This window comes from Lampris incognitus, chromosome 12 (assembly GCF_029633865.1).
Source record: "Lampris incognitus isolate fLamInc1 chromosome 12, fLamInc1.hap2, whole genome shotgun sequence".
Lineage (NCBI taxonomy): Eukaryota > Metazoa > Chordata > Actinopteri > Lampriformes > Lampridae > Lampris > Lampris incognitus.
This window is the reverse complement of record NC_079222.1, coordinates 18693666-18715734: the sequence shown is the minus strand read 5'-3', so window position 1 is coordinate 18715734 and position 22069 is coordinate 18693666. Positions and strand designations below refer to the sequence as shown.

The 22069-nt window shown below is 41.3% G+C and overlaps 1 protein-coding gene across 1 annotated transcript; it reads right to left on the bottom strand.

Annotated features, from left to right (window-relative positions):
* Positions 1 to 13400: 13400 nt before the first annotated feature.
* oacyl (O-acyltransferase like) lies at positions 13401 to 20225 on the bottom strand. The gene is made up of 13 exons (XM_056290418.1): positions 20159 to 20225; positions 18948 to 19081; positions 18408 to 18486; positions 18138 to 18273; positions 16912 to 17480; positions 16161 to 16263; positions 15966 to 16067; positions 15579 to 15744; positions 15259 to 15338; positions 14968 to 15078; positions 14232 to 14355; positions 13800 to 13986; positions 13401 to 13546 (listed from the first exon to the last, which is right to left on the bottom strand). The coding sequence occupies exons 1-13, from the start codon at positions 20223 to 20225 to the stop codon at positions 13401 to 13403; spliced, it is 2004 nt and encodes a 667-aa protein (XP_056146393.1).
* Between the last annotated feature and the right edge of the window lie 1844 nt (positions 20226 to 22069).

The following is a 22069-nucleotide window of genomic DNA, read 5'->3' as shown; positions in this document are numbered from 1 at the left end:
AAATGTTGTGCTATATAGTAGAAATGTGACTGAACACATTAGAGGAATCAGGCTCATTTATGCTTTTTGTGGACTGTTCTTCCTAAATGCAATCTATTAACACATCTGAAATTCCACGTTAATTTGGTCAAAACCAGTGACTGAAAACTATTGCAAAACTAATATGTGGCTGTCTATTCTGCATAAGCTACTTCAGGCAGTACAGCAATATTCAGTATCCATCCATTATCCAAACCGCTTATCCTGGTCTCAGGGTCGTGGGAATGCTGGAGCCTATCCCAGCAGGCACTGGGCAGCAGGTGGGGAGACACCCTGGCCAGGCCGCCAGGCCATCACAGGGCCAACACACACACACACTCTCACACCTACGGACAATTTAGTATGGCTGATTCACCTGACCTACATGTCTTTGGACTGTGGGAGGAAACCAAAGCACCTGGAGGAAACCTAGTATTCAGTATCAATTTTCTGAAAAAAATCAAAATGAATGAATAAAAAATGGAGACACTTGAGTCTCATTAGTTTCTATCAAGGTGCTATTGTTTTTCTGGCAGTTCTCATACTCTTCATTTAAAATCAAAACAAAATTAACATGAAAACCCTTAACGAATGAAGTGGTTTGTATTGAATGATTGAATTGCAATGAATGAATGAATTGCTGTTTGCCCTAAAGTGCATTCAGTCCTATGCATCCATGTTGTATACACCATGTAGGCTAATGCCTGCTGAATACTTTGTTTCACGCTGCACCAAAAAGAAATTATTATTTATTATCTATGAACATATATACTTTTATCACCCTAAATCGTGTCCTACATGTAAACATGTGATGATTTGAAAAGCACATAAAAGTAGCTATGCACTATTTCAAGTCTGTATGCTTGTCTCCTTCAGCCATATAGAAATAACTGTTAACAATTTCTATATTTGTGCAGGGCCAAGGTAATTTCTGCTTGCAGTTATATTTTGATTTCATCCTATAGCTTTTGCTGAAACCCTGTTTATGTTACCTCTTGTAGTCTTTGGCTTCTGCTATTGTTCTTTTGCAAAAATCATATATGTTTCAATAAACATTTGCCTGCCTAATCTTTATCTCTTCACCCCTCATAGGCTTCCCCCAAGTCCAGACATTCACCAGTCCCCTGCGCTACCATTTCCTTTCCACTGAAGCAGCTCAAGGTCAAGTGGAGAGCTCTGCACCTCACTGGGCTTCCACCCTCTCTAATAAACATGATGACAACCCGTATTGCTTAACCATATTCCATATTTGTGACCTCAGGCTTCTGGTTGTGTTGAAGTCTGGCGCCAAGGCTGAACTATTACCAGTCGATCGCAACAGTTATGCCAACTGACTGTACTTGCATAATTCCATTACAGGGCAGTTTTATAACCTGTCATAATTTATGGCAGTTGCATCATTGTTCCCACACTGTGGGTGGTGCAGTGGCAGGTGGGGAGTTGCTGTTTTTGCTGCTTCAGAATCAACACACTATTAATATTGGTTTAACAACTTTGGAAAGTGACTAAGTGTGTGTGTGTGTGTGTGCTTTTGTGCACATGAGTCTGTGTGTCTTTGTGGAGAGTTAGCAAGGAAATTTATGAATGGGGGCTTCCCCCTCTGCCTCCTAGCACTGATATGTCATTCCAAGTACAATAAAGGGGTGAGGAGGAGATCACACATTTTCATCAGATTTATTTTCTCTTTTCCAGTGTTGATGTGTAACAGTTAGTTTGTTCCATCCCCTGCTCTTATGGTGCCACAAAAATCTATCAAAAAATAGCGAGTGAACTGTTACTCATCATTTCCCAAAGAAGGGAAATTGGCATCTATTTTAATGTCATTTAAACAGGACTAGCAATTTATCATGATGGGGATCATAAATAAAAAGGCTTAGTTAATAACAATACTTGGCAGGAAACCGTTCATTGCTCCACTAAGAGATGAATAAGTCTTTCATAAAAACACATATTGTGACACATACACGCTAATTTTGTCATGACTTTGTGAATAACTGACTGGTGCAAATGGATATTCTCATGCAGTGGTACTGCCAACAATGACAACTCATACAAGGACAAGATGTCCACCTCGTACATTTCAGAGTTATGTCACCACTAATGGTACTATGTGGAGTGTGTCAGATTGCAGCAAGATAAAAACATTATATATATGTATGCATTGGTGGTTTTGACAAAAAAAAGAAAGAAAAAAAGATGCATACACACATGTTGATATGCACATATATGGTCAGATGCACATGAACACATGTGCACCCCCCACCATTATAATTTGGAATTAATTTCACATTCCAAATGAATTTCAAATTTCAATGCCATCAAATTTTTGTGCCATTTTTATTACTTGATTTTTTCATGGCTAGCATGTGTTTTAGGATTGGACTTGAAGTGTTGCAGGCCCTTGTCACAGGATATCCATATATGAGCATCTGTGTGCTTTCTTAGAAGTGTCACATTAAAAGTCTTTACAAGGAACAGCTGGTAGGAGGTGGATGGTTGATAGATTGTTGGAGCAACATTAAATCCACAGGAAGTTTCATTTCAACCATAGCTTTTACTCAACCAACCAGAAAATTAGGCATGACAATTTAAGATACGCATCATTTAAAATAACAGTAAAATACAGTTATACAACACAAGTGCCATCAGCCAGGACTGCTAAATATGGCTAACTCATCATAGTGTAATTTCAAAACCCTGCAAAATCTCTCTTTTAGTCTCCACAAAGGACACCAAAAAAACAGACCAGTGGCTCAAAAGAGCTCCTACCACCCATATAATGTTATTTAGCATTTTAAGTTTTGAAAATGCTGTATTACATTAGAACTTCACAGAGACTTGTTGTTGTTGGGAGTCGGATTGGGTGTGTTTGTGAGTAGCCATGTAGAAGTGAGTGTCACATTACCAAAGCGTGTTATATTTACACCATGTTGTTGCACAGTGCCTGAGACTGGCATCTGCCCTCCTTCCCTGGACGTGCACCCTGTGCACGACCAGGTGGAGTGGAAGAAGTGAGAGAGATAGAAACAGAGAGAGCAAGAGAAAGATAGAGAGACACAGAGTGACAGAGAGAGAGAGAGAGAGAGAGAGAGAGAGAGAGAGAGAGAGAGTATGGGGGACATAATAAGACAGCTCAAACCAATAAAGGCAGAAATGCCATGACTGCTAATGGAAAAACTGAGATACATCTTGACCACGTCAACGTGTAAAGTAAAGACATGGCAAACCTCACATGGTCATCTCATTGCAGTCTTATATCAGACGTGCCATCCCGGCTGAACATCGACACACTACAGATCTGTAGCTGTATTTGCCGAGAAAAGTTGTACTGATTTTTCCTATAACATGTTAGAAAAAAAAATCAAATCTATATGCTGTAAGTTCTAGTGAAAGATAGCAATGGAGTCCGTTTTGAACATATATTTAATAACAGATAGCAACCCACTGTCAACAGACTTTGAAGTGCATCACACAGTAATAGATAACTTTTTAATAGGCTGATCCTAGTACATTATAATAGCATATTGCAATAATGATAGATAACCTACAGGGCTGTTTATAATATGTTTGTGTCCGAGAGAGACAAAAAGGAAGTGATATATATATATATATATATATATATATATATATATATATATATATATATATATATATATATATATACCAATAAATACAGGGAAAAACTTTTAATACATAGCAGTACAAGCCTGTTTCGTGCATTGCACACTCATCGGCTGCTAATATATATATATATACATATATATATGTGTGTGTGTGTGTGTGTGTGTGTGTGTGTGTGTGTGTGTGTGTGTATATATGTGTGTATATATACACTACCGTTCAAAAGTTTGGGATCACCCAAACAATTTTGTGTTTTCCATGAAAAGTCACACTTATTCACCACCATATGTTGTGAAATGAATAGAAAATAGAGTCAAGACATTGACAAGGTTAGAAATAATGATTTGTATTTGAAATAAGATTTTTTTTACATCAAACTTTGCTTTCGTCAAAGAATCCTCCATTTGCAGCAATTACAGCATTGCAGACCTTTGGCATTCTAGCTGTTAATTTGTTGAGGTAATCTGGAGAAATTGCACCCCACGCTTCCAGAAGCAGCTCCCACAAGTTGGATTGGTTGGATGGGCACTTCTTGCGTACCATACGGTCAAGCTGCTCCCACAACAGCTCAATGGGGTTCAGATCTGGTGGCTGCGCTGGCCACTCCATTACCGATAGAATACCAGCTGCCTGCTTCTGCTCTAAATAGTTCTTGCACAATTTGGAGGTGTGTTTAGGGTCATTGTCCTGTTGTAGGATGAAATTGGCTCCAATCAAGCGCTGTCTACTGGGTATGGCATGGCGTTGCAAAATGGAGTGATAGCCTTCCTTATTCAGAATCCCTTTTACCCTGTACAAATCTCCCACCTTACCAGCACCAAAGCAACCCCAGACCATCACATTACCTCCACCATGCTTAACAGATGGCGTCAGGCATTCTTCCAGCATCTTTTCATTTGTTCTGCGTCTCACAAACGTTCTTCTTTGTGATCCAAACACCTCAAACTTGGATTCATCCGTCCACAACACTTTTTTCCAGTCTTCCTCTGTCCAATGTCTGTGTTCTTTTGCCCATCTTAATCTTTTTCTTTTATTGGTCAGTCTCAGATATGGCTTTTTCTTTGCCACTCTGCCCTGAAGCCCAGAATCCCGCAGCCGCCTCTTCACTGTAGATGTTGACACTGGTGTTTTGCGGGTACTATTTAATGAAGATGCCAGTTGGGGACCTGTGAGGCGTCTGTTTCTCAAACTAGAGACTCTAATGTACTTATCTTCTTGCTCAGTTGTGCAACGCGGCCTCCCACTTCTTTTTCTACTCTGGTTAGAGCCTGTTTGTGCTGTCCTCTGAAGGGAGTAGTACACACCGGTGTAGGAAATCTTCAATTTCTTAGCAATTTCTCGCATGGAATAGCCTTCATTTCTAAGAACAAGAATAGACTGTCGAGTTTCAGATGAAAGTTCTCTTTTTCTGGCCATTTTGAGCGTTTAATTGACCCCACAAATGTGATGCTCCAGAAACTCAATCTGCTCAAAGGAAGGTCAGTTTTGTAGCTTCTGTAACGAGCTAAACTGTTTTCAGATGTGTGAACATGATTGCACAAGGGTTTTCTAATCATCAATTAGCCTTCTGAGCCAATGAGCAAACACATTGTACCATTAGAACACTGGAGTGATAGTTGCTTGAAATGGGCCTCTATACACCTATGTAGATATTGCACCAAAAACCAGACATTTGCAGCTAGAATAGTCATTTACCACATTAGCAATGTATAGAGTGTATTTCTTTAAAGTTAAGACTAGTTTAAAGTTATCTTCATTGAAAAGTACAGTGCTTTTCCTTCAAAAATATGGACATTTCAATGTGATCCCAAACTTTTGAACGGTAGTGTATATATAAAGAGATAGATAGAGAGAGAGAGAGAGAGAGAGAGAGAGAGAGAGAGAGAGAGAGAGAGAGAGAGAGAGAGAGCGAGAGAGCGACAGCGAGAACGCGAGAGAGTAATTTCAATAAAGATAGATAGATAGAGAGCGAGCGAGAGAGAGAGAGAGAGAGAGAGAGAGAGAGAGAGAGAGAGAGAGAGAGAGAGAGAGAGAGAGAGAGAGAGAGAGAGAGAGAGAGAGAGAGAGATATTTCAATAAGGCTTTACACCTACCGTTACCTAACTGAACATAACACGTCAGAGAGCTTGCCATCTGTGCATCGTTCTCATGCCAGTGTGACAGCATGGCTGTGTGTTTGCCTGCACCATAACAGTCAGAAGACCTTTGTTATGAGTCTATCAACTGACTCACATTCACTTGGCAATGCCTTCGTCACCGCCAGGAAGGAGGCTGTTACCTAAGTGGACACTCTAAGGCCCACTGTATCTATGCTATTAAAATGATAATGTATCATTGAATCAATATCACGGAGATAAAGGTGGGTTTTTGGATGCAGAATGTATTTTAATTTAATTAGATATTCACTATTCCGATTCTCCTGAAGAGGGCAGTACTATTTAGGTATTTCGCCCTTTTTTTTCTTCACTTTTTATTAATCAAAATAAGTACAATTCAGATAATACAATGTACAATGAACAGATGTGCAATGATACAATGAACAGCAGGATACAAAGAAAACAAAGCATACTCCAAAAGGAAAAACAAAACAAAAAGTAAAGGTTGTGTAAAATGAAATAGTATAAAGTGGGGGGGGGGGGGCTCAGTACAGTATTTTCAGGAAGACAAAATAGTTTCACAAATGTTTCTAGTTTTGATGGCTTAACTGTGTTTGCTAAATTTGAGAGTATCTAAATATTGGTCAAAAATGGCTTTGACGACAAAGAAGTTGGGTTTACGGGCAGAAAATGTGCTGGTATGGACATGATATTTACCAAAAATTAAAAGAAGAGTAATCATATGTAAAAATTGGACATTATCAAGGTCATCTTTAGTTCCCCCGAATAACGCATGCTCCATTTTCACATTGAAGTTAGTGATTTCCCTATGTCTAAAGTTATTAACATCAGTCCAGAAGACACCGCTATATGTACATTCCCAGAAAAAAATGAGTTAAGGATTCATCCTCATTTCTACAAAAGCTACAGCTAACATCAGTATCAATCCTATATCTAGAAAAGTAGGTCTTAACAGGGTAGCAACGGTGTATTATTTTGAATGACACTTCCTTAACTTTGTTAGTTAACGAGTATTATTTTGAGAGAAGCCATGACCATTTCCACTGAATGTTGTCAAATATGTTATTCCAAAAGAAAACAGCAGAGGGAGTAGTAACTGTTTCCCTAGAATAATATTCCTTATGCGCTGGTTAGTAGCTTTGTCACTCAGTAAAGGACATTCAGCATCAATATAAATGTTAACAGGGTCTAAGGAAGGAATCACACAAACATCTCCTTTGGGCGCAGATGATAATAACATTTTAGCTCCAGAAGGGATTGCATCGAACACAACAGCATAATCCTTTGGACTGACAGGAAAATTATACATGCTAAGGAATTTTTCATATGTGAGTAGATGGACTGCTGAGTTGAATAGCTGACTAACTAAAAGTATTCCTCTGTCAAACCACCTCTTACTGAATAGAGTCTTATTCTTAAAACGTATGTCAATATTGTTCCATATAAAATATTTATGAGGAGAAAGGTTATGCTTATACATTGATGACCAGCTTAAGAGCATTTGTTTATGAAAAGTCGAAAGTTTCAGTGTAATCTTGGAAATATCATCGTTGCATCTTAACAAAAAGGGTAGACCACCAACAGAATTAAAAACATAGGAGGGTATAAGATTCCAGATTGAGGGTGGATTATTGAGATAGGCTTTGGTCCAGTTTATCTTAAAGGTCACATTTAAATAGAGAAATCGAATGCATTGATACCACCAGAGCAGGGTTTATTCATCAGCACACTCTTTTTTATTAGGTGAGGTTTCTTCTTCCAAATAAAATTAAACAAAAGTTTGTCTATTTTATTACAGTAATCATTGGGTATATCCGTTGCTTGGGCATTGTCAATAAGTCTAGATAAACCCTCTACCTTTGTTAGCAAAGCTCTTCCAGAAATTGATAAATCCCTCTGAAGCCAGAGATTGAATCTCTGCTCTATTGTTTTGATCAAAGGATTAAAATGTTCTAGTGCTCTGAGGTTCTGGTCTCTCTTTATGATTACACTTTGATATTTGACTGTGTTTTTCACCAGTATGTTTTGTAATCTTTCATCATCACATGTCTTAATGGGAAGTAGTTCACATTTTGTTATGTTTAAAAAGAGACCAGAAACTTTGGAGAAGACGTTAATTACATCAATAGATTTTTTAATTTGGACCTTATTTTTTAAGAATAATGTTGTTTCATCAGCTAATTGACTAATGAGGATAGATTTATCAGCAATGGATATACCCATGACACCACTGTTTTTGATGTGAATCGAGAGAATTTGCATAGCAAGCAAAAAGAGATATGGTGAAACCGGACAACCCTGACGAAGACCTCTATTGATGCTAAATATTTTAGAAGTGCCATGTGACAATTTAATGGCACAATTACTATTTTTATAGAGGGTTCTAATTGCATTTGAAAAAGTACTACCAGAGCCAAATATAGTTAAAGCTTCGAAAATGAAATCATGCTCTATCATGTCGAAGGCCTTATAGAAGTCTAAGAAATAAAACAAAAAAATCCCTCATCGTCCACCAAGTCTGAATAATCTAAAATGTCCAGATCAAGTCTAATGTTGTTGGTTATGTGTCTACCTACCATAAAACCTGACTGGGTTTCATCTATTATATCAGTAAGAGCATCCTTAATTCTTCTAGCTAAACATGTGGCTACTATCTTGTAATCATTTTGGAGGAGGCAAATTGGACGCCAATTATCAATAAGCAATTTATCTTTATGTGGTTTTGGAATCAAAATAATAAGACCTCGATTCATGGAAGGAGGGAGATAATATGCATTATCGAAAGCTTCTATGAATACCCTATGTAGGAAATGAGATAATTCATTAGATAATTTTTTATAGAATTCAGCTGTTAGACCATCAGTCCCTGGAGACTTATTAGACTTGAGTTTGTTGATAGAATCTTTAATATCATTTATAGTGATAGGTAAGTCACAAATGCTTATATTTTCATCATTTAATGCTTTAACACCTTCTAATTGTTGGATATAATTGTGTATTTCAGAGATTGAGGATTTGGATTCATATAGTTTTTTGTAGAAATGTTCACAGTGGCTAGAAATCATTAGGGGGTCTTCTATGACCGAATCATCAATTTTCCATTTAATTAAGCAATTATTCTTCTGATGGTGTTTTTCTAGTTTAAAAAAATAAGATACATTTTGTTCTCCCTCTTCGAGCCATTTTTTCCTGGAACGTACAAAGGCTCCTTTCGCTTTATGAATGTAAATGTTGTCCAATTTGAGTTGTAACTGCTAATTTTACTTTATTCTCCTCCAACATATAATTAGGCGCCAAGTTATTTAGTGTGGCGATATTTGCAATTAACTGGGCTTTTTCTTTTCTTCTGGACTTGACTAATTCAGCTCCTAATTTCATCATCAATTTCCAGAGTTCGAATTTGAGGAGTTCCCAATTTTTACTAAAAGCATTTTGAGTAAGACCTAATTGCCTGTACTTGTTTATTTTCTCTAAGATATCCTTTTCTAAACATGTGTGTGCTAATAAAGATTTGTTTAGCTTCCAGTAACCACAGTTCATTCTTGTTTGGTGATAGGCAGACACAGCCACTTCCAATAGAATAACTTTATGATCAGATAAGGGGGCCGGTAAGATTATAGCTCTGAGTGTGGAGTCATTAACCATAGATCTATTCGAGATTTAAGAGAACCGGTTTCGTTTCCCTATGTAAAATCGATCATATTTGGGTTCTTTAGTCTCCAAATATATGTAAAACCTAAATTGTGTATGAAGTCTATCAAGATGGCATTTGGGATGGTACTAGCCTTTGCAGGCCATCTGTCAATCGTATCATTTATAGTCAAATTAAAGTCTCCACCCATGATCATTTTCATATTTGTATATTTACCCTGTATATATTTTATTTTATTGTTCAATGTTTCCATTAATTCAATGTTTTCTTTTTTATTATTATACCCATTAATGTTGCCAAGCAAAAAAATTTCCTCATTTAGTGAGATAACCAAAAAAATAAAAATAAAGTGACCAAGAGGATCAGAAATCGAGAGAAGTATCTTACCACTGAACCTGTCTTTTAATGCTAAGACACCTGCAGAATGATTCGAGCCATGGGAGAACCATACTTCTTCACCCCATTGCGACTTCCACGATTTTACGTCATTTGCCTCTGAATGAGTCTCCTGAATAATACAAAAGTCAGCATTAAAACCCTTTGCATAAAGAAAAATAGCCTTTCGTTTTACCTTGTCCCTTAAACCCCGAGCATTAAAGGAAACGACTGCTAAGGATGAAATGATGAGGGGGGGGGGGACGACCTGCAGTGAGCTAGAGTGTAGCTAAGTAGCTTTATACCCTGAGAACTGAAGAGTAGTATACTCTCTGGAGCAGAACGCTCTCCTTATGTAAACCATAACAGAGAAACTTTAGTAAACGACTTTATATCATATAGGCCACACTAGTGCGAAAACGAGAACAACATATGCACAGTAATTAACTTGAGTTAGGACAAAGAGTTAAGTTCAAATATTACTCTGGAGATAAAGGCAGTCTGTTCAGTAATAAATCTTCCTCTTTTTTGAAAGTTACCGTTAACGTTAGAAAGTCAGACTACTGAACATTTCAAAACGGAATCGAGTGAATTCACATGTGAAGCACGATGTCAGAATGTGACTGATCAAACCTGCACGCTAACTAGCGATAATTAGTTTGCTGGGGGATGAATCTCCTTCCTCTCGATGGAGGCTCTTGCCCCGACGAAGTAGGCTAGCTTGCTTTCTTTCCTAGCCTTCTCCACCAACGGCCATAGCAGACTACGTCTTGCCCTGTCCTCTGGTAAGAAATCTTCCTTGGAGCGCAGTTTCTTCTCTCGGAGGAAAGTTGAGTGTTTCCCAGCTTTCCAGATGCCATCGCGGCAGTGCATCATCGAAAACTGTGTGCATGACACCCCTTGGCCGCTGCTGGTCCTGAGGTGCTTCTCCAAGCCGGTGGACACTATCAGTCACGTCAGGGAGTTTATCCTTGAGGTCTGGGCCGTCATCTGGCAAATGGAAATGACCTTCTTTCGAATGTCCTCCCCCTCCTCTTCGGGAACACCGAACAGGCGCAAATCCCAGCGTCTTCTGTACCGTGACAGTTCAAGCACCTTGTTTTCCATGTCAGCCAGTTTTCCTTCGGTTTTGTCGACTCAGATAACCCTATACTCCATCTTCCCTTCAGGTCTTTTACCTCAGCGAAGACAAACTCAACTGATCCTTTCAAGCTGACAATTCCGGCCTGCAGGCCATCTGCTCTTTCATTTATCGCCTGTGTGAGATTAGCAATGGTGTTTTGGGCAATATCCCGCTCATCATCGAATATTTTTCCTTTTTTGCCGGTTGGGGTTTTCAGTGGGGATTCTGGAGCTGATGAGCTAACCCCAACACTAGCAGACTTACGTTTGTTCACATTGTTAGCCATGACATGGGTTTTCACTGCGTGACGACGGAAGTTAGCGAGCTGCTTTGAAAAGTCGCTGTACTGATGAGAAACGCCGACAAAAGATTGACTATTAAAGTGAAAAACAATTCCTGTTGCTACTGTCCTATTGTTTCAGTTGAATGGTGTGACACTAATCAAAACTGAAGTTGCTATACTGAAAAACTTTTTGGAGAAGTTTCTACTGTCTGATCATGCCGCCATCTTGAACGGTCCCTCTTGGTATTTCACCCTTGTCCTCCCTCTCTTTACCATGCATGACGTTTTTTTAATGAATCACTGAGCCATGCTCTTGTGAGAAAGTTTGATTTTCTAATTACACTATATGAGTGAAAATCACAACTCAGCCTAAAGACAGAAAAAAAAATTCCCAGTATGAAACGCTGACACTTGATTAACTAGAGGGCTATTATAGCAAAACGAATCAATCATTTCCTGAATTCATATGACCCAGTTGACTATTATGTAGTAAGATGTAAGACCTTTTGGTATAAAAAAAAAAAAAACACAAAAAACAAAACATGACATTGGTTATTTTTTTTACACAGGTTTATACCATAAATCAAATAGATTAGTTCAGAGGTCACTTTAAAATCCATAAAAGGAAAATAACGTTGAAAACACAGTACCACATTCCTTTTATAAAATAATTTCCATTTGCTCTGGAGTCCAGAGCAAATAGTTAGTTCAGTTAGCATTTGTTTTTTTTTAATGTTAAATCGCTGCTTTCTCAAAGCTAAAATTAGCTATAATTTTTATAATCTGGTTTTGTAATCACACCGGTTTTAGCATATGTGCTAAATGCTAATCACACCAGTGTGGTCGTATGCGCGAAAGGGTTAATACAAGCAAACTTACCTGTAGTTGTTTACACTGGCTGCTATTAACTTAAATAGTCAACAACATTTCCTGACCAGAAGTCCTACCTTGTAACAATTGAACAAATAAAATAGTTTTGCTCACCTTGAATTCTTCATGGTAGTTTTGCATAGCTCGTTTAGCTTTGATTCTTGTGTAAACGAGCATACTTCCGCCCACTGTCGGATGCACCACAAGGCGACATCGCTAACCGCTCAACTAAAGAGGGCCGACCCCACTGGCAATCAGCCAGAGTCTTTTTGTAGGTTACAGGAGTCACCTTCTCCCGGAAGCGCGCCCTTGCGCTTTGTTATCCCCGCGCTCCGAAGAGACTTCTGAGCATCTGCACACTTCCGGAGAATTCTGGATCCCACCCCTGCCACCAATGTAACCGAGCATATTTCCGCTCGCTGCTGGATTCGATCCAGCGTTGTACTGCACCACGAGGCAACATCACTAACTACTCAACTAAAGGGGGTTGACCCCCTGACCGATCGGCCAGTGAGGCTTTTTGTAGGTTACACTTGCTTCTGGTCAGAGCTGACAGGTGGCTGGTAGCCTACTTTCTTTCACGCTTCAACCAGCCAGTGGCGGTGTACCGCTGCTCTAAGGGATCCGACTAGAATGTTGAGCCACATTTGTTCCACCTTTCACGTCAGTGCCATATCATCGCAAGAAATCAATAATTATATCATTATTGTAGACTCTTCGTTTGGAGGGGGGGCCACAGGGAGTCCAAGTTCAGTGTTACAGTGGCACTGGCCCCTGTTGGCCCCTCCCCAAAACCAGCTATGCATCTGGACATGTTTTTACTGATTTAAGCTTAGATATTTTGGCTCTCAGAGGTGTAACATGTACAAGTGTGACACGTAGGAACTGTTGGGAAACAGAGAGTAAGACACAATGAGTTTAATTAGCATTTGTCTATGCTGACATGTCCTTGACTACGATTTCCTTTTTAAACCAAAGCAAGCTTCTCGGTCAGTACAGACCTGAAGAAATGTGTGACCTGAGGGATGTGGAAAGAGGAAATATTGAACAGGGGGAAAAGTCACAGCACATAGGGCATGGGTGTCAGAACAAGAATGGACAGGTCATTGGCTGGGTGCTTCAGTTCATCACTTTTTCCTTTTCAGGAAGAGGTACGGTTTCTCCACCAGTACAGTCAGAACATAGCCCACCACCATCGTGAGCACCAGGTGGCCTATGAACAGGTACATCTAGGAAGGAAAAATAAGCAAAAGCTATATAGAAATATGTCAAAATAATGCTCAATCGGGCTGTTTAATAGCGTTTTAGGCTAGTTCCCAAGTGCAAGGATAAATATAATGCTTACAAAATGATGTTCGTATAGTGGATTGGGGTCTCCTGTTTGCCGTTGTAGAGGATGATGAAAATGGGGTGGATCAGATAACACGCAAAACTAATATTGGAAAGAGGAAGCCAGAGACCTAGAGACAATAGACTGTTGATGAAGCCTGCAAGAAAAATGAGAGAGAGATAGAGAGAGAGAGAGAGAGAGAGAGAGAGAGAGAGAGAGAGAGAGAGAGAGAGAGAGAGAGAGAGAGAGAGAGAGAGAGAGAGAGAGAGAGAGAGAGAGAGAGAGAGAGAGAGAGATGGACTGACGGACAAAAGACCAATGGAGAGCATAATGAGGCTGATCTTAATGATTTTTTTCAAAATATTTTGAAAATATTTCCTTTGCCTGATCGTGGATGCCTCCAAACCCACCTCCATAGCCCTCTTCACATGCCAGTATGATCCAGGCTACGGCCAGGGCCCAGAGGGGTCTGTGCAGACCCTGATAGATAGCGTGAGGTGCAGACGTCTGAGATGGGACCTCCCGTAAGGCATAGGCCAATCCAATTAACACTGCCATGCCTGACAGACAGGAGAACCAGCCCACCGCAGCCTGCCACTGGAGCAGCAGAGGCAGGAAGAGCAGGTGAAAGGGATGACCATTAGGTGGTTGTCTGGATAGTAATAGTTTGGTTTTTGAGCTAACAATACTGTCAAATATTAAAAATGCTCAGGTGTGACACTGCACCCGTGGGTCAGGCCATGCGTATGAAGAGATAAGCATTTTAATAAATGAACCCGCCACGTGCACTGATGCAGAATAAAAGATATGACATGTGCGTCATAGCATTCAGGAATCTTTACCTTGTGTTTCAGAAGTTGATTTTTCTTTGTCTTCATGTGTATTCCTGCCAGGATTCCTATCAAATAGGGCCCATATCTGGTGTAGGGTTTATTGTAGTAATACTGGAAATAGCTCTCATAACCTCTGGGGGGGGGGGGGGGAGAGAAAAAACAAATTCTGTACATTTTACAGAACAGTGAGAAATTTGAAGCTAAATAATAATTGGTAGTACACTTCAATAGAGTAGGTTTTTTTTTAATTTTGAGATCATTTATTGATCCCCGTAGGAAAACTACGTTCTGTATTTAACCCATCCTAGCTGTGTAGCTATAGGAGCAGTGGGCAGCCACCGTGCAGCACCCAGGGACCAACTCCAGTTCGTCTTGCCATGCCTCGGGCAAGAACACAGACAGGAGTATTAACCCTAACATGCATGTCTTTTTGATGGCTGGGGAAACCGGGGCACCTGGAGAAAACCCACCACAGACACGGGGAGAACATGCAAACTCCACCTTGGGATGACCCCCCAAGGTTGGACAAACCCGGGGTTCGAACCCAGGACCTTGTTGTTGTGAGGCGACAGCGCTAACCACTGCGCCACTGTGCCGCCAGACTGGATTCCTGCATATAACAACAAATAACTGGTGCAGTTGGTTATCAAGATAGTGTTGCACAAGTCTTGAGGATCCCTATCTCCATAATCCTGTACAGCACAAAAGATCGGGTCAAGATCAGATGTTAATATTTTTTTCTCACAGTGTGGTTGGCTGGTGGACGGGGAGCTTTAATACGGCAGTCAAAAGAGCACCAGCCAAGCTAGACATCAGTAGTAGAATCGCTGCCACCGCAAACAACGCACCTCTGTTCCTGATTGAGAGAGAGCAAAATGGGAATAAAACATCGGATTTGTTAGATCAGATATGAGCTGAGACAGTAGCTAAGACAGTATTTGGTCAGGTTGATTTGACATGGCTTTGATGCAACCTAAGAAGTACACTTAAGTCGAGTCAATGTGGCAGGGAAGATGTAAGAAAACTGTTTGCATACAGTCTGTAAAGGTAGACCAGCAGAGGAGTGGTGGCATAAAACTGGAAGTCTAGAGACAGATACCATGTCCAGGGAGCACACTGGGGGGGGAAATTGCAAAAAGATACGAGGGAATTAGTCAATTCAAGGGGAAAGTTAGGTAAAACAGTTCATTTTCTTGTGTGTGATATTTCATCTATTATATCAAGAGAAGATACAAGGAGATCAGAGGTAAAGAAGGACATGAAGAGAGTAGAATCAGTCAAGTTAAGGAAAAATCAGCTTAAAGCTTTCAGAACAGAACAGAAGCAGAGTAAATCATAATTACTGGATCAACTAACAATGTCGGTGATGGTGAAGAGGTTATTGACTAGTAGTAGATTGGACCACCAGTACTTCTTGCAGTTCATCACCTCGTCATCAGCTATGAACCAGAAGGCTCCCCTTTGGACCACCGAGAAGAAGCCAATGACCAGACACACAATGAACAGATGCAGTGGCTGGACCCTGGGTGGGGAGAAGGATTAGATGTAATATGATCCTATTAAATAGATGGACAGACAGCATTGCAATAGAAAGATATACAGACAGACAGAGACAGACGGACAGAAAGTTGGTCAGACAGACAGATGGACAGAAAAAACAGATAGGTAGATAGATAGTTTCCCATTGAAGGATTCATGCAATTCATCCATGGATTGACATAATGACTAAGTTCATGAATGCACCTTTTAAACCTCTTGAATAGGTAAGTGGCAACCAGACCAGGGCTTAATTTGTCCTCAGCCCTGTGGATGGAGCCCAGCAGAGACCTGGCACTGAGGAGACCCCTACAACACATGGCTAGTTATAGACACCAATTAAAGATTGACAACTTCACATGAAAGCAATCAGAATGCACAATGCATGGCGCTGCTTTTCACCCAAGAAGAAGAAAGGTGTCCACTCCCAGATATACAGGTCCACTGAAGGCGAAAATGTAGAGAGGGTTGCTTTGAACTGTCTCCTTCCATATTTTGTCATTATCTACAAAAGAAAAACATTTAAATATATATATATATATATATATATATATATATATATATATATATATATATATATATAAGAATGAATGAATGAATGAAAACATGCTGCAGGCAAGGAGCAAGCTAGAGAGTCAACCATTCAGGTAGTGGATGGGTGAAACTGACGGAAATTGAAACACTAACATTTCTAGAATAAATTACTTTAATGAATACAACCTGGGATGACCCCCAAGGTTGGATAACACCAGGGTTCGAACCCAGCACCTTCTTACTGTGAGGCGTGTGCCCACTGCACCATGATGCCACTCTACCCCACTGATCCTTACTGCCAAATCCTTGCTTATACTTGTCACACGAAGGCCAGCTCATGAATATTGATGAGGCCTAGACTCACAGTTCTTGAGAAAAGTGAGAACAGTAATGGATGAAGACATATAAAAAACACAATATAATTAATTTACAAATAAAAATGTCGCTCAATGTTTTATAATGCAGTATTCCATGTGTTTTTAGGCATGGGAAGTTCTGATTTGTGGTTTCTGTTTTCGGTCTGACGCAAATGGGAGTGAGTGAATGAGCGAGCGAGTAAATAGCAACTAACTAAAGAAGAGAAACTGAGTACGAGTTTCAGGGTTTAGTGGTTTCACACCCAGGTTGTTCCAGGCACTGAGCTGAATGGTGTGGCCACAGATGATCCAGAGCAGGCTGAGTATGCGGACTCCATTCAGGGAGGAGTAGCTTCCTCCCGGACTAGCTGGGGTGGTGCCAAGGACCCCCTGGCTGGTACTCTGAAGAGAGAATGCTTGAAGGCACCAGTACATGCAGCCTAATGAGAAAAACAAAACACCAAAACTGTGTATCTGTGTACAGCTTTTGCACGTGGAGACAATGGGACAGCTTTTGGCAAGTCCAAGGTAGTGTGCACACATACAGCCACAGACAAAGCGGGCTGGCAACTTGACAGAAGTTCTCTGCTTACTGTTTTCTTCTTCTGAGCTGCTCCTGCGGTCCAATTTGCTCTGTTGTTGGACTGTGTAGACGCCGATACTCCTTCCACTAGGGGCGCCATTAGGTGCCAGGGTACCATACAGGTTAGGATTGGTGTTCAGAGAAGAAGACTCTACCTCTGAAGCGACCTCTCTCTGTTGCTGCCACCTTATCAAAGCCGAGAGCAAGGTGGCTGCAAGAGGGATTGCAACCATTACACAGCACACAAACCTGGGGGTGAGAGTATAGGGTGAGGGCAGGTAAAGGCTCGCGAGGATTTTTAAGAGATGTTTTATTACTGAAAAAGAAAATGGCAATCTGAGGTGACATACTGCCCTTAAACAATGCACTCCTTTTTATTTTGGATCCCCCCGTTTTTCTCCCCCATTATATCCGGCCAATTACCCCACTCTTCCGAGCCGTCCCGGTCACTGCTCCACCCCCCTCTGCCGATCCGGGGAGGGCTGCAGACTACCACATGCCTCCTTCGTTACATGTGGCGTCGCCAGCCGCTTCTTCTCACCTGACAGTAAGGAGTTTCACCAGGGGGACGTAGCACGTGGGAGGATCACGCTTCCCCCCTGAACAGGCGCCCCGACCGACCAGAGGAGGCGCTAGTGCAGCGACCAAGGACACATACCCACATCCGACTTCCCACCCGCAGACAGGGCCAATTGTGTCTGTAAGGACGCCCGACCAAGCCGGAGGTTACACGGGGATTCGAACTGGCGATCTCCATTTTGGTAGGCAACGGAATGGACCGCCCCGCTGCCCGGGCGCCCCAAACAATACATCCCTAAAGTTCAATTCCCTCTGCCAAGTACGGATGAAGAAAGGGTGGGCTTCATTTGTTAAGAAAAGACTACAGCAATCAAACCCTTTACACACAGGCAGGTGGCTGCGGACAGGTCAGGAGTGGTGGTGTTAGACACACACTGGGTCATGAAGATTCCCTGTGTCGACCGAGGGACCAGGATTGGAGGTAAAGGAGGTATGAGGGACATCTGACCCTGCTGAAATGTCTCTGAGAAACAAAGGACTCGTGAAAATTGAAGCCCGCAAGTTTATAGCATCCTATGTTACTATGCTATGCTATGCTATATCCAGATATTGCAATATCAAATCACTGGAAAAACATTTTTAATCTAACCCACTGACCCCAAACCACCAGGGCTTGCACCTCCTCTTCCCCACAGGAGTCAGGAACGCAAATGCCAACAAAGTACTGGACCAGGTCCTGTTAAAATCACAATTTCAAATGACACCTTCATCATCTGAACACGAGTGTAAAAAGAGCATAGACTATAAACAACACAGACACAGATACACATAAAGACACAGACACAGATACACATAAAGACACAGACACAGACACAGACACAGATACACATAAAGACACAGACACAGACACAGATACAGACACAGACACAATACAGGTACATAATATAATTTGTCCTCTTACATGCTCGTTTACTGTTGTATTTTCCCATTAATAAAAACTCAGGTTAATCAGAATCACAATCAAAAACAGTTTTTTTTGCCATGTGCATTACATGCGCTAGGAATTGAACTTAGCATTTTTGGTTTAGAGAATAAAACAAAATAAAAATAAAGTAAAATAATTATATTTAAAAAATGGTATCTACAATACCATGTCCCACAGGAGGATCTTTGTTTTAAAGCTACGTGTGTCGTCACCTGCTTGAGGAACACCTGGCAGTACTGTCCTGCAAAGCTTGGCGCGTGGACGGACAGGCACTCCTGCAGCGAACCAGGCTGGTTGACATTGCCCCCCTTCACATCGCTGCCCATCTTCCCAAATGCATCATACACTGAGACCATACTCACAGAAACACACACACAAACACACATCCGATTTGGGTAAGTCAATAACTTTCATTTATTTCAAAATTTTAAAAAAAGAGTAGCAAGAGTAGCGGTGGGTGATTTGGTGAGGCCTGGTTAAAACATCTTGCACAGATGACAAAAACATCCAACTATTGCATTTAAGTTGTAGTCATAATAATGACTGTATGTTAATTATACCCATTATTTTATTAATTAAGTATTAATAATAATAATTAGTTTATTAATTAATAATTGTTTATTGCTGTTATTATTGTTATTATCCATCCATTATCCAAACCGCTTATCCTGCTGTCAGGGTCGCGGGGATGCTGGAGCCAATCCCAGCAGTCATTGGGCGGCAGGTGGGAGACACCCTGGACAGGCTGCCAGGCCATCACAAGGCCACTTCTTCTTACTTACTTCTCCTTCTTCTTAGGTCGTCCCCTGCGCTTTCCTCCTGCAGATGGGGCTGCTGGTGCTTTTTTGCCCTCGGAGGTTGTCTTGTTTTTGCTGCCCTTTATTATTATTATTATTATTATTATCATTATTATTATTATTATATTATTGTTGTTGTTGTTATCATTATTACTATTATTGTTATTATTGTTGTTGTTGTTATTTTATTGTTTTTGTTATTATTATTGTTGTTGTTATTATTATTGTTATTATTAATTATTATTATTATTATTATTATTATTGTTATTATTATTATTTTATATCTGCCTGCCACCCAATGATTGCTGGGATATGCTCCAGCACCCCCGCGACCCCAAGCAGCTTGGATAAAGGATGGATGGATAAATTATATGATAGCTTAAAATAAATATATTTTACTAGTGTGACTTTTAAGTCCAAGCTTACTTTTTTGTTTTGTTTTTGTTTTACATCCGGGGACTTCTAATGCTAATTTCATTGTATTTTATATGAAAAAACAAACAAATAAACAAACAAGGTCACAAAATTGTGACTAGCTAATATCAGCGGCCCAAACTGAAGTTGCCCTTTATGCGAAAGAGGGCAACTCAACAACAGAGACATAATGATGTAATCCAGATACTCACTCAGAGCAGCGTATTGGCTCGGTCTGTCCTGGTCCATCTCCCGGAGGAAGGCCTCGGTGTCCTGCATGCATTTCTCCGACACGTTCAGCGCCTCAGTTTCCGCCACGACACTACAGCCTGCGACCAGCAGCACGCACACCATCCAGCCGGGGGACATCTCAGCGGAGACCAGGTCTCCCCGGAGGACAGGCTCTTTAAATATCACTGTGGAAACACACGTCACCTTCAACGAGACCGGGTGAAATCCTGCTCCCGTGGTCTGCGCTGAACAATTTGGGTCGGGGATTCACACACCTGTCTCCCCCACGCCAGGTGCGAGTAGGATTTGGTTCCGGTTGGGAGTCATCCCATCTCGCTAATTAGAGTGCTGTTGCCACACAGTAGGGGGTTAAGCTCCCGTGCAGGGTCCACGCTCAGAACCCATCAGCCTTGGCTCGTTAGACCAGGCTGCAAGACTTGTTACAAGGCCACTTTAACCACGTTTGCCCCATTTGTTTTCTGTTTTTATAGAGTAGTATCAAATTGGGGTGTACAGAATACCATTTATTAAGACCCTAAAATTCAGTTAATGGGTGCTTGTGGGAAGACCACCAGGACCACAGATGCTCAGACCATTATGCCCACTGTCTCATGCCAGACACGTCATGTTTTCTGCCACCGAATCCAGCGATTTGGTACGGACTGCCCGCCAGTTAATATTGGTTTCAGGAAGCACTGTTTTCTAAAGACCCCAAATCAAAACAAGGCATTAAAAATCACGTGGTACCCCAAAGAAAAGGAACAGTAGACAGATAATGGGAAATTAAAACCAGTATATGAAATTAGATTTTCCCTGGACGATAAAAACACAAGCCTTAAATGGAGTTTGTAAGGGTATATCCTGAGTGCTGCAGTCCACTAGTACACGAGCAGTATGGAGAACCGAAGCATTTAAAAAAAAAAGTTTTAGGTTTTTCTCCCCCTTTTTCTCCCCAGTTGGCCAATTACCCCACTCTTCCGACCCATCCCGGTTGCTGCTCCACCCCCTCTGCCGATCCGGGGAGGGCTGCAGACTACCACATGCCTCCTCCGATACACGTGGAGTCACCAGCCGCTTCTTTTCACCTGACAGTGAGGAGTTTCGCCAGGGGGACGTGGCGCGTGGGAGGATCACACTATTCCCCCAAGTCCCCCCCCGCCCCGAACAGGCGACCCGACCGACCAGCGGAGGCACTACTGCAGCGACCAGGACACATACCCACTTCCGGCTTCCCACCCGCAGACACGGCCAATTGTGTCTGTAGGGACGCTCAATCAAGCCGGAGGTAACGCGGGGAATCGAACCGGCGATCCTCGTGTTGGTAGGCAACGGAAAAGACCGCTGCGCTACCCGGATGCCCCCTAGCCTCATTTTCTAACGCTGTACCTTCAGCCAGCTTAGCATGCGAATGAACAGGAGATCCATCCTGATATGCTTCCATCAGAGGAGCTGATGCCTCGTGTGCAGGGGACATCAGAGCTTCCTCAACGTGGGTTTCATCATTTATTGACAACGAGAACAGCTTTTGTACACAAGCATTGGACATGTCTAAGAAACAGCAGCAGCAAGACACATTCTATCAAACAGGGGACAATTCACATACTGCTGTCCACATGCAGTTTTACAGCTTGAGACAGACACAGTCCTATCGCCAGGGTAGAAAACCAATGTCCCAAAACAGCACACTGTTTAGTGAAAAAACAAGGGCAACGAAAAGGGACGGGAAATAATCTCATGATGGCTTTTTTTCTGTCTTACAATTCAATGTTAAATCCACTTTAACTGTTTGTCACAACTATGTTTACATTCTGAAAAGGCAAAGTATTTATTTAACTGTGGAAGATTTACTTCCAACGGGACGCCCTGCCCACCTACTCTTTCCCCCCTATTGA